The sequence below is a fragment of the Vidua chalybeata genome, chromosome Z, assembly GCF_026979565.1.
Source record: "Vidua chalybeata isolate OUT-0048 chromosome Z, bVidCha1 merged haplotype, whole genome shotgun sequence".
In the NCBI taxonomy this organism is placed as follows: Eukaryota; Metazoa; Chordata; class Aves; order Passeriformes; family Viduidae; genus Vidua; species Vidua chalybeata.
Genome location: NC_071570.1, coordinates 327,428 through 340,283, shown reverse-complemented (window position 1 = coordinate 340,283; position 12,856 = coordinate 327,428). Strand labels below are relative to the sequence as shown.

Here is a 12,856-nt window from a genome sequence, read left to right as displayed (position 1 = left end):
TTATCTGGGTTGGAAATGAGCCTCCAATCAGAGTTTATTGTAGGATTACAGTTTTATTGGATGTGTGTTTTGTCATTAAATAGTGCAGCCGCTGATGGTTTATGGTCTGGAATCATTAAATATCTAACAAGAATATAGATTGTGGTTACATAAACATGTTTGTGTGATCCGTTGGCAACTAGCTGGGCTACTGGAGTGAATGCAGCTCAACTTCCCCTGTTTGATACGGGAGCTTTGCGTGCTCTGCCACACCTTCCACTAGATCTGGTTGCTCCGAGCCCTGCCCAGCCTGGCCCTGAGTTGGCAATAGCATTAACCAGAGTAACATCGCTGCTGAATTCGGGCGGGGAGGGGGAGTGGGTATGTCTGCTGCACGCTGATGGAGGCTTCTGGATATGTCGGTGGATTTTTGTGGGAACCGATTGTCTAAAATACAGCGTTACGCTGGATTTGTGTGCCACTTCACATAGGAAAAATGAAGATTATTGTATTAAGTGTAAGGCATAATTTTTCACTTTTAAAAAGTTTGACTGTTAAGTGCATTTCATGAGATCAAAAAAACACCAGTTTGAGATGTTTAATTTTTTTTTTTTTTTTAATAATTAAGTTATAAATGTATCAGAGGTTAATTTAGTGAAAGGTAAAAACCTTTGTGTTGTTCTGGAGCAGCTGCTTTGAAAGCAAGTCCTCCTGTCAGGTCTTTCTGTGATTCCTTGCTGCAGGCTGCCAATTGGGAATCCAGACCCTTTCTTGTTACTGGACAGGGTTGTCAGACATCCACTGGGGACATGGCTTTTAGTGGTTCTCTTTTGCCTAGTAAGTTTTGAAGTACTTCTGGAAAGTAATGGATCCGTGTGGGCCCTGACCTGAGGATAATGAGGATTTGAAATTAAACCAACCTGCCTTGTTCTTTTGTCAGTGTCAGGGCCAGTGTCCTGACACTGGCAAAATCCTACACAGAGAATCATCATTCCTTTGTTTTATGGTAGTTTGTGTGTGTCACAAAGTGGGGTACTCGTTTAAATAAAACCTTGATGTTTTAATTAATCAATTTGGTTTTTGTTTCCCCAGAGGGAAGGAAAAGAAGTTCTGTCAGACTTTTCTTTAGGAATTTTCTGTTGAAATTCACAGTAGATGTTCAGTTGGGATGCAGATGGTCTTGGTGCTGGTCTATCGTGCAATATCAAGAGTGGGTGTGAGGTTTCTTTTTTTTTTTTTTTGGTTTGTTTTGGTTTTTTTTTTTTCTTTTTTTCTTCTTTTCTTTCATTTTAAAGCTAAGTCCATATAGGAGAGTCACTGTCAGGTCACAGACTGATGCAAATGGCACCAGTTACTCCCAGTCAAAGCTTTGTTCAGGTTTTTAATAGCAACGTGTACCAAATGCTTTTCTTTTTCTCTGCTCCCTCTTCTTATCCAGAGAAAAGCAGATCAAAGTTTCCTTTGGAAAGAGAATTTCCTAGACTGTAAATGCATGGTATGTACAGATGACTGAGCAAATATACCCTCCTGGCCTTAGGGTGTTAGTGGGCATTGTGGTATCGGGTTGAAGGCTGGACTTGGTGATCTTGGAGGTCTCACCCAACTGTATTGATTCTGTGATTGCTGCATGAGACACTGGATGACTGTCAGTGAGGTTGTGCAGAAAACAATGTTTCGCTTACATGAATTCTTTTAATGGTATAAACAGGTCTGAAAGGTAAATAAGGAGAAAAAAGTCTTGTGCAGCAGGTCCATTAAATGGAAGTTCTTTTACATCCTTTTAGGTATTTATTTCCAAAGCTCACTGGTGACCTGGTTCAACATGCTTGCTAAAATTGCTCGAGTATATCTAACTGCATGGAGTTCAGTGGGTTTCTATAAAAATAGATCACAATTCACTTGGAACACTTAGTTTTTTAAAACATGTAGTAAAAATACCTTGTAAGCAGATTTTCAGGAGGGCAGCACTGTGGTTTGAGCCTGTTTGTTAATGGTGTGCTTCCAGCATTGGGCTGGATGTCTGGACTCCTGGTCCTGTGCACTGTCAGTGATGTGCGGGTACCTTTGATCCCCATGCACCACTCCTGGTGTCTGTGTTCTAGCTTGCTCATTCCAGCTTTGTGTGCCCTTCTCTGCTGGTTTGTCCCCATGGAAGAGCGGCATCGTTACAGTGTCCCTCTAAGACAAACTTGTGCCTTGAGTAAAATCTACATGGTGTTTTGTCTGCTGAGTGTGCCATTCCAGACAAGGAAAACATGAATATAATCCCTTTCCTTTAGAGGTCTGAAATAGGACCTAAATCGCTATTGTAAAACATTTACTATTTTTCTGTTGTATGAGCTTATGAATACCACAGTTCTCCAAACTCTGCAGTTCTTTAAATGCTTACTGCTGTTTGCTTCATTTTATGATTCCTTCCGTGTGAGAATCCTTGCTTGGCCAGGAGTGCTCTGGAAGACCAGGTATGCTCCATGAACTGACCAATGCATTTCAGTCGGGAGGGTCTTTATGATCCAAACTGTATAGCCTTCTTTTCTCCAAAAGCCTTTAGGTTTACTTGCTGTAATTTTGCAATCTGTGGAGAAAATAATGGGGTTTTTACAAATACATTGCATCCTGCAGTGAGGGTTGAGAACTCTGTGGGTAAGAAAAGGCAGTTTGATTTACTCTTGGAGGAGTGTGATGAACACATGCAAGGACAAAGTTCTGAGCTGGGTTCCTAGGCTGCTTGTGATGAAGCTGAAATGTGATTTTAATGTCCCTGCTTGAGCCAGATGAGTTGTAACCAAGTGACCTTTTAAGTTTGTTTTCTGTGCTGAACTTGCGGAGGAGAGTGGAGATTTGGGTCATAGCCCTGGTGCATGGTTTTGTTTGCATTGCACAACTGAGATTTTATCAAACACTGTTGGCAAAATTGCCACTGACAATTTCAAGATTTGTAAGATATTGCAGGAATTATACGGAGGCTTTCCACGTTCTGTTGCTATGGCCTTCAGAAAGTCACTGTGATGTCCTTAGAGATCGAGCTGTTTCCTTGGGGTGCTCTCAGCTGCCTTTTCTGAGGGTAGTGGTGACAGCCTGCCAGACAGGGCACCCCACTTGGATTCTCCTTCTTGGGCTGCCCAGCATTGTTTGATGTTAGGGAGGTTCCAGTCAGAACAGGATAAGCCAATTTGGGAATACTCTCTGCAAGAGGGTGATGTGGAATTGCTTCCTAAAGCACTTTTTTTTCCACTCAGCCATATGTGGATTGGTTTAATCCACCAAATCAAAGTAAGAATCAGCTCAACTCTTCTGCCACTGATCTTGGTTTCAGTTGCTGGGAGATTTAGGAGATGCTAACATGGTTACTAGGCTTGCTGTGGCCAGCACTGGCCCTTAAGTAGGTGACACATAGTTGATTTGGCTTTGGAACTGCAGATCCTGGTTGATTCCACCACCCCCCCACCCACCCCGCAAATGGGGAGATTTAAGAGCAGTGTGTGTTTCGCTGATTGTGTGTGTGTAGCTCACACAGGACTCTGTGTGTGAGTTTTCATTCAGGAAGCCAGAAGTGGCCCAGTTAAAACATTGAATTAAAAGTTTGTTGTCTTTTCCATTTGGATTTGTTTTGCCATCAGAACACTGACTTAAAGATCTGTTATCTTTTAGTATGTTATGTTTTGCAAACTTTCGGGTATAATGAAACTAGAGATGAGGTGCTCAAGTGGGTGAAACCAGATTCACAGAGTCTCTACGTGCAGGTAACATTCCAGTGGGATCTGGTTTCTCTCCTCGTAGTTAGTGGAAATTTACCTCGCTGGTGCCTATTGTGGGTTGGAATCAAAAATGTCTCTACACAGAGAGAAGAGAAAAAAGTAGCCAAACTGAACCCAACCGACACTCCCCCACCGTGACTCAGGTGAGGCTCTCTCCAGGTGAAACCCAAGCTCGCTGGCCTTTCCCCTCGTTGCCTTGGCGACGGTCATTTATTGCCGCCGCCGCTGAACTTCCGCGTGTGTGGGCGGAGGCGGCGGGCGAGCAGCGGTGCCTGGCGGAGCTCTTGGCGCGGGGGTCCGCGGTAAGTGCAGCTCTCGGTGCCGGCGCGAAGGCTGTGGTGTGACTGCAGGGGGACACCTGGCATCCCACATGGGCTGCGTGGGCTCAGAAAATAGGGGCATAAACTTGCCCACCTCGGGGTGGTTGACTTGGGGACGGCTTTATATACCTTTGGAAAAACACGTTAAATGTTTGATCTTCCTGGTCTGCGTAACAGCTGTTCAAATATTGGTTTGCATTGATCCGGCCATTGTGCCTTTCACACTTGTCTGTTCATTTAAATGAGTCAACCTTCTAATTTTATACCCACATCGATTGTTATTTCAGGCTGTTCTCTTAATGCGTATGCTACATGTGTCATGGGATTGCCTGTCCTGTGTGAAGTTGACATCTGTAGCTTTCCTTCTTACACCAGGCTGGATTGCTGTGGCTTTCTTTTCTATGCATTCAGAACATACAGATGTGTATTGCAAAGCTTGTTCAGGTTGGTTTTACAGCGCTTCTATGTCAGTGTAGCTGGCTGAGCTGTGTCATCTGGGTCACCCTTTGAATGGGCAGCATTTCACCCTGCCTGCGGGGGAGAAATCAGCTCAGGACACTGTGTTTGGCCCTCATTCTTTCTCTTCTGCTGTCACAGCTCTTCTCTAAACTCCCCAGCTCCAGGGTATTTTACTCATCCAAGGGGAGAACTTAGTAAGTTTTCTTTATGTGAGTGCTTTAATGGGTCTTAGAAATTACTTGGCTTTCCAGAGCAATTGGAGAAAGTGAATATGGTGTGTGTTTAATAAAGAACAAAATGTGAATAATACAGATAAATATACATACAAGAGTCTCTTAACTCTGGAAATACAACTGTTTTCCTTCATCTTTTCTGAGGTGAATTGAGGTTTGTTCACTGTTGATGAAGTCTGGGTTTTGATCTATAATAGGCTTCCAGTTCCACCTAAATAAGCTGAATCCTCTGAAATGGCACTGTGAACTGCGGCTAAGAGAACAGAGCCTGTGTAGAGGTTATCCTTCAGCAAAGAGGAGAACTCCGTAACTTTTGGCATGTTTTGGGAAGGCAGGAGTATGTAAACTTCATGTTAATGATTGGACAAAGCAGAAGTTGGTGTGGACGTGAGGCGCAGTGGAGCTCAGCACTAATAGGTAACCAGGCCCTTCAGGGCAGGCTGCTGCAGCAGCTGCGGAGGCCGTGTTTGGGGGCAGGGACAGCTGCCAGAATGTCCACAGGGAGCTGCCAAAGTGCTCCCAGCCCCACCGCCGTCCCCACCTGCACACACAGCCTCACATTCCCAGCAGCCTGCCAGTGGATTGAGTCACAGTGCTCAGGATGGCACCGCTTGGAATTCCCACTTGTGCTCTGCACTCTAGGTGCCAAACCCGAGCGAGGCGGGAATGGAACTGCAGCATCAGCTCTGGGGCTGCACTGAGCACAGCCTGGCCTCTGGAAGCAGAAACCCCCCAGGGTAGGGAATGGCAGCATCTGGAACCCCTTCCAGGCTCAGCATGCTCCAGCCAAGGCTCAAATAGAATAGGAAAATGGCTCTGTAGGGTGATCTGAACTTCTTTTTCCAACTATGCTTCAAAAAGCAGCTTAGGATATGTGCTTTACAAAACACAGGGAATTCAGTGGAACACAAAAATTGCAGACAGGTGTTCACTTCCTGCGCAAAAGGTGAATATAGTTTAATCTTATCAGCAGACAAGTATTTCTTTCTGCCATGTAATTTCAGCTCTGGGCAGAACCGAAGATTCTTCCTCGGCAAATGGCAACTCAAGTGGCAAGTGACTTCTGAAGCCTTGTCTCCACTTAACTGTTCCCAGGTTGCCATTTCCTGCCTCCTGCCTCTGTGATGTTGCAAGGAGGAGAATTTGGCTGCTCATGGAAGGATGGGGTGGGATGATAAGCAGGTGAGGGTGGGTGCTGGCCTCTTGGATGCAGGAGGAGGGAAGGAGTATCCCAAGATTTTGTCCTGTGGTGTGCAGTTGCCTCCACTGCTTGCTGAATTAAAGGGTATGGGATAGTCTTGCCAGAAGATGGGAGTCTGTGTTGGGAAATTGCTCTTTAAGAATTTATTAGGTGATTGATCACTGATGAAAGTTTTTCAGTCAGGATACTTAACCGCCAGTAAGTTGTGATCTGCAGCTTTTGTGTGGATCAGGTTGTGGTCTGGACAGTGAGTGTGTGCTCAGTAGTGTCAGTTCATGTGGGACCTGAAGCTGTTCAGCTGAGAGAACTCACCATTGCTTGCACCATTGCTTCTGGCATCTCTTTCCTTTCTAAGATACGGCCGGGCTAATTAAGCAAGTGCTTTTTTGGAGTCCAGCAGGGTGTCCGTGGTCAGTCAGCCACGGGTGCTGGAGGAGGCCCTTGTTCCTGTTCCCTCTGTGTGGCTCCTCCCCAGGGAGCTTTGCTCCTGCCGTGCTTCTACCTGGTTCCCTGACTCGAGTCCCTCAGAGCTGTGCTGTGTCTCTGATCAGTCTTGTTACCCTGCTTTGCTCACTCTTGTTTGTTTACTTGAAAATTAGGACTCCAGCTGCATGCTTATTATCCTTCAGCCTCGCTGTCTGCCATGTCAGATCCCCACTTCGTCTTAATCCTCCCAGTCTGTCTCCTTATCCCATTCTCTGCTTGTGCTGGGATCCCTTTATTATTTGGGGTTTGGATCCTGGGTCTTCTCACGCAGAATTTTTCTGTGGTTAGTGATCTCTGTCATTGTGCCCTTGGTTTATAACAAAAACCAACCAAAATCCTAATTTTCTTGCAGAGTCTTTTCAGAGAGGGCTGGGTGGAAACCTGCATCAGGTAATTGGTACTCTGTGAGTCTCAGGCTGTGCCCAGCCAAGCAATCATTTATCTGATTTTTTGGTGGACAATGAGGTGAGATCACTTCACTGTTGCTGTAATAATTTAACTCCTTTTTTACCTAGGCACAGGACACTTGGAAATAAAGGATGAAATTGCGATACAAGGAGTCAGGAAAAGTTAGTACATATGGTACATGTGGTAGACCTCATCACTAACTGAGGAGGTGGTTTAATTTTTTTTTTTTAAACATTGCATGTATATGTATACATATTTCATGCATATGAAAATTGGAACAAACATTTGTTCTGCTTGTTAAATTGGAATATTGAGGAGAGGCTGAGAAGCTCATTGCAGGAGGAAACAGGGTCATAGCTTCTGGGGTCCTTAAAGTGGATATGACCCTTCAGGTTTTTGAGAATCTGTTTAGATTGTCTGGAACATCATCTTTTGTATCTTGCAAAACTCAATTAGAGATCCTCCAGTAGTGGGACCTCCTCTTGCATTTTTTTTCTCTTTTAAAGATGGTGGGGGGATTACTTGTTTGTTTGTGTTTTTCTTTGGTTTCTTTTGAATCAGTTAATATGCAGAGGTGCCCTCAGTGCAGGAGGAAGATGTCACTCTAGCAAAGTTGATGTTGGACTTTGCTAGAGGGAATTTGAGTAATACTGTTAATATAGAAACAACTATTGCAACTTCTCCTTTAGTTGTCTAGTTGTTGTTTTCCTCCTACTTCAGTGAGGTCTGAACAGTCTGAGTTCTTGCTTGGCTTTTTCTATGCTGTCTTCTCTTACTGAGGAATTATCTTGATCACAGTTTGCAAGTTCATTGCCTTTTGTATATTAAAACTGCTCTAGAAAACCAGGCACATGGTACATAGGAAAAACCTTTAATATCCACTAATGTGAGTCCATTGAATTGTTCTTTTTCACATGCTGTTTTGTTCACTTCTCAGGTAAGCTTTGTGCCCTTTTGGGGAAAAAAATCGTGTTCCCTAATTAGAAAGTACCTTGCGGTGTTAAGTGCTGCTGGGGAGAATACCAAACGCCAGGTTTACAGGAAGGATTTGTGTCTCAAGTGTTGTTTTGCTGCAGCCCAGTTCCTCGGTCAGGACATGTGCCAGCGTGGAACTCTCCCTGCAGACAGATTCAATGGTGCTGTTGTTTTCTGATCCCTGTCTGTGCCTCTTTCAATAGGGGTGAGTTGGGCTGCTCAGGTATGGCTTTACTTTGGGGCTGGTCCTGACCTTCCTCACAGTTGGAAAAATCTGTGCCAAGACAGCTGACACAAAGCTGTGTCTGGCTTTCAGCTGCCTAAAACAAACAGACCAGGAGAAACCTGTGGGAAAGTGTAATTGTTTTCTGAACAGGCTTCAAGGAACAGAGTCTCAAGTTACTGTAATTGAATCCAGTATCTTGCAGCTCTGGGAGGCTTATCAGAGGAGAGAAGGTATCACTGATATGGGGGACTGCAGGACCTGTTTCTGTAGAAGACTTTCCAGGTTTTATTTTGGTGGCCTCTTTGTGTTGCTCAAACGGGGTGAAAAAAACCAAGTGAAAAAAGGCCATTTTTACTGATGTTCCTCAGGCGCTTCATGCAGTGAAGTGATAAACAGGCTGATGCTCCAGTGATGTGCATCTGCAGGACTTGCCATCTGTCAGTGAACGCTGATTTTGAACTCTCCACGTACACCAAGGTGGTGAGACAGGCTTAAAAAATTCTTTTTAAGTATTTATTTTTAAACTGTGCATCCTCGATTTTTGCACTACAGACATCTCTCATTTCTAAAATGTTATGAATAATTTCCCTTGTGTTTGAAGAGCTTCAGTGTCAATGCCGAATGAATTTGTGGCATATGGATCACTCAGGATGTGAAATGGCCCTGTTCAGCAAATTCTCTTCTACTTTTATTGCTATTATTGTTACAGTATTATTGCTATGATGTTATTACTGTTATCTACTCTTACTCTGCCTTTATTGAACTCTTAACAGCTCTGACTGGAGTCGAATACTCCTCATGGCTGGATTCAGATAAGCCTTCCAAGAGGCGGTTCTTTTCCAAACCCTCCCTAGGAGAGACTCCTAGGTTAGCTATTTGCTAACCTCTTGCCAGCTGCTGATCTTCAAAATGGCCTACAGAATAAACATTAAACCCACTTTCTTTTCTGTCGCAGGAGGAGTCTCGCATCCTCAGGGTGAAGGTGGTTTCTGGCATTGATCTGGCGAAGAAAGACATCTTTGGAGCCAGGTGGGTGTTGTGCAGTGCCTGTGATCCTTGGAACATGATCAGCTCGGCAGGTAAGGGCCCTGCGAGGGCTGCAGTCCCTGCAGGTGCTGGGTGTGCATTGGCACAGCTGTTAATGTAGCTCTGGCTGCTCCTGCCGGCTCCTTCCCTCTGCTCTGCGAGCACAGGAAGCAGCTCAAAGCCCAGGCTTGCAGAACCCAACCAGGTCATAGCAGGGGGGGAGAAGCTGGTTCTGAAACTAAAATGAACCCAAACCCGGTAATTTCCTTTTTCTGAAGGTTAATTCAGGCTTGACATTCCTGCTCTCTTAAGCCTAAGCATGACAAAATGCTCTACTGCAAATGTTCCAATCTACTTCGAAGGGTTTTATGTGTTTGAAATTGGTAGTATCCAATTTTAGCTTTTATTGAAATGACTAATTTCTGAATGTATGAATGAGCCTCCCTGTGGGTTTTCCTGTATTTATTTAATGATGCTTACAAGTTGTTCATTAGCTTGTGTATCTAGCTTAAAACTACATGAAAGCAGCAATTAAAAGTTTAATCAACTTTAGTATTTTGGGTGAAATTTGTAACAAGCGTTCCTTTGGTAGCTGTGTGCAGAATATGGTATGCCAAAGCTTTTTTATTTTCTTTCTTTTGAAGAGCAGTTTTTGATGCTGACCATAAGCAGCATAACTTTTATCTTTCAAAATGCATGAAGTTAAATCCAAGTGTAGTTAGTACTGAATCCTATTGATGTGGCCGTTAACATATTTTAAGGAAATTGGTCTCAAGTCAGTAGGATTTCCATATAAACAGAGTTAAAAACATCTTCCCTACATGTGTTTTTAAATTCGTTTTAATCTTTCAAATGTGTTAACGTACAGTCATTTGAAACACGTTGGTATTGCAGAGCTGCGGCCCCAGCAGCTGCTGTGTCTCTGCACGGTGGAACTGTGCAGGGCTGCAGACTCTGGGGCAGAGCAGTTACCGTGCTCCTGCCTGACTGTGAAGGATTAGCTACAAGGTGCACATTGTGTTTTGCATCTCAGTGGGTTGTCCTGTCCTTTTTTAATCAACTCTACCATTATAAAACACTGCCTGTGGGCTTGCAGAGTCCAAAAGCCATTTCCTTCTTGATTAAATCTAAGGAAAGTCTCTTACAGTGTAGAGCACTGGAGAAACTTGTACTTCTGAGGATTTTAACAGTAAAGAAATCTCAGTGCTTTTGAGTTTGCTTTTTTGGGTTTCTTTTTGACTTAGGAAATAATTTTAATAGCAAGGACATCTTAGGACACTGAGGGGAACCACCTTGCTCTCCACAACACCTTGACAGGAAAGTGCTGCCAGGTGGGGGTCGGGCTCTGCTTCCAGGGAACAAGGGGCAGGACAAGAGGAAAGGGCCTCAAGCTGTGCCAGGGCAGGTTTAGGTTGGGTATTAGGGAAAATGTCTTTCCCAAAAGGGCTGCCCAGCCCTGGCACAGCTGCCCAGAGGAGCGGTGGAATCCCCATCCCTGGAGGGATTTAAAAGCCATTTAGATGTAGCACTTGGGGACATGGATTTGTGCTGGACTGAGTGATCTTAGAGGGTTTTTCCAACCTCATAGCTTCCTATGATTCTCCTAATAGTTAAAAAAAAAAAAATGGAATTACAGTTGCAATGACACAAAGCAACTAGAATGCAGAGTGGATTAGTAAGTGTGAGCACCCCAAGGTGATGGTTAAATGTGGGGCATTTCATCCACTTAGGTGCAGTGGAGGTGGGCACAAGAGGCTGGTTAGTGTAGATGTAAGTGAGGGTCTGTAACCTGCTTTATATTTTGCCTTGTAAAATTACAAGTCTGTGATACGTACCGATGGTGAGCTGTAGATACTGCAGATTGGGATTTCGTGAATTTAGTGTCCGCTTGCATGTGTGAATGTTTGACATTTATTTCCTTCCAAATTCTTAATTGAAGTGTCGTAATAAATTTCATACAAGAATCCAAGTACTGGCTGAACTCAGATTGTGTGTATCCCATAAAGATACAGCTGATGGGGTGCATTAGCTACTGTATTTTGCCTTCTAAATCATTAAGTAAGTGAAAATTGCGGCTGTCTGGAAGTTGAAAATGTAAGGTGCTTTTCAGTTAAAATTGCAGATGTTTTCATTGTCAGGGAGCTGTGCTTCTAATGGCATAGGAGTTAGTTATGGGTTGCCTCTGGGTTTATTGCTTTTACCTGCTCTTTCCTGAAAAGCCCTTTTCCTGGTTTGATTTCATGTGTCCAGGATCCATGATGGAGCTGGGGAAGGCAGGCTCCAGGCTGTTGGTAGGATTGTAAGTCATGCTGTGTACTCCTTTTGTGAGCAAGGCGGCTTGAAATGTGGCTGATTTTTTTATTCATGTGTCCTGTCACTGTGGTTCGTGATGGGAGGAGAGCACATGTGGCTGTGCTTTGCAGGTGGCAAAGATGACAGATGTTTGCCCTGTACCTGTTCTTTTAAGTCTGCTATCACTTTTCTAGTCCACTTTGAGTTATGGCGTATCTAGTTGTAACTATTGGAAAAACTGTGGTGATAGCTGTACCCCTGGAGCTATCTCCCCAGCACGTGTACTGCCTTGGAATTGGATTGGCTAACAGCCTGTTCCCCTTCTCCCACCGATGGCTCCCCCGATGAGCAGGGACAAATCCATTGAAGGGAGTTGCTTTCATAAATTAATCAAACAATTAAAAAAAGTACTCTGGCTCCTGAATGCCTCTTCAGCACTTGCATGTGTGCCAGAGGGAGAGTGCTGTGTGCGTCCTGGCCGAGGGAGGCCCCGGAGGTGGAACAGACCTGCGACTGAATTCCCTGAGCCACTTGACCAGAGGGCAGTTGCTCAAGTAGGGGAGAGTTCATACTCTGTTGTTGCTTTTTCTTTTTTCTAGCTGATTTGCAGTGGAAGTTTTTCCAGTGTAGTGGAAATGAAATGTTATTAACAGCGTGGGAAGGGAAAGAAACCAGCAAGCACACATGGCTTGTGCTTTCACTGTGGAATGAAGTGTGCTCCCATAAAAGCCGTGGGGTGCAGGGAGCAGCCGTGGGCAGGTGCTGAGAGGAACGCAGCCACTGCTGGCTGCAGAGCCAGCTGTGTGTGCCTACCTGGGAAGGAGGCCTTGTCTGCAGGTGTGGCCTGTGTAGGAGAGGTGCTGGCACAGGGAGAGATGAAAGGCTGCTCAGCAGAAATGAGCTGGATAATCGATAGTTTTCTTTGTGAAACGGTAATGGTGATGCTCGTACGGGTGTGTGAAATGAATATTGGGCAGCCGGGTGTGGGCACAGGGTATCAGTGTATCCTTTACCTCGGTGCAGGTGTTCGGTCTCGCCCGGTGCCGGCGAGCCCGGGGCTGTGCCTGGCAGCAGAGGGCACCAGAGAGTTTCCGCAGCTTCCGCCGCGAACCGAGACCCGATGGCTTCTGACCAAATTAGGCGGTCAGGTTTTTCACCAGAATCAGCAGGTTTTTACCCATTTCTACATGTTACGGTCTTTAGGATGCACTGGGTATATATTTCAGGAGCTTTACATGGAGAAATGCTGCTTTCACGAGGATGTGGTCTTGCTACTTAATAAGAGGACTTGGTAATAATTGCTGACAGTTAAAATGTCATAGTGAAAAATAATCCTTATCAGATAATTGCTTAATGGAAAAAAATTCTTTGTACCAATACAGAAACATAAAATGTTTCTTGTTACTTGAAGAAAGGAAGCTTCTGTATTCAGCTCCTCAGCTTTCCCTGCCTGCTACCTACTGTGATCTGTGAGTTTACCTGAATCTGGTATC

At 44.6% G+C, this 12,856-nt stretch overlaps 1 protein-coding gene and 1 long non-coding RNA gene across 13 annotated transcripts in view; one reads left to right on the top strand and one right to left on the bottom strand.

Moving 5' to 3' along the window:
• The window catches only part of NEDD4L (NEDD4 like E3 ubiquitin protein ligase), an 88,630-nt gene that overhangs the window by 16,969 nt on the left and 58,805 nt on the right, over nucleotides 1-12,856 (top strand). For 8 of the 11 annotated variants that reach the window (XM_053932783.1, XM_053932786.1, XM_053932784.1 and 5 more), the window contains one exon: nucleotides 9,001-9,074. In XM_053932783.1, the coding sequence (XP_053788758.1) occupies nucleotides 9,001-9,074 (74 nt within the window). Of the gene's footprint in view, nucleotides 1-3,107; nucleotides 3,253-3,976; nucleotides 4,040-7,190; nucleotides 8,523-9,000; nucleotides 9,075-12,856 lie in introns of those variants that run through there. The other 3 variants (XM_053932791.1, XM_053932790.1, XM_053932782.1) reach the window with 3 other exon arrangements.
• Nucleotides 706-3,906, bottom strand: LOC128782433 (uncharacterized). 2 transcript variants are annotated; one of them, XR_008428784.1, is made up of 3 exons: nucleotides 3,775-3,906; nucleotides 2,369-2,554; nucleotides 706-866 (listed from the first exon to the last, which is right to left on the bottom strand). It is a non-coding gene; the product is annotated as an uncharacterized LOC128782433 (long non-coding RNA). The 2 variants fall into 2 exon arrangements; XR_008428783.1 differs by lacking the exon at nucleotides 706-866 and having other exon boundaries at nucleotides 2,353-2,554.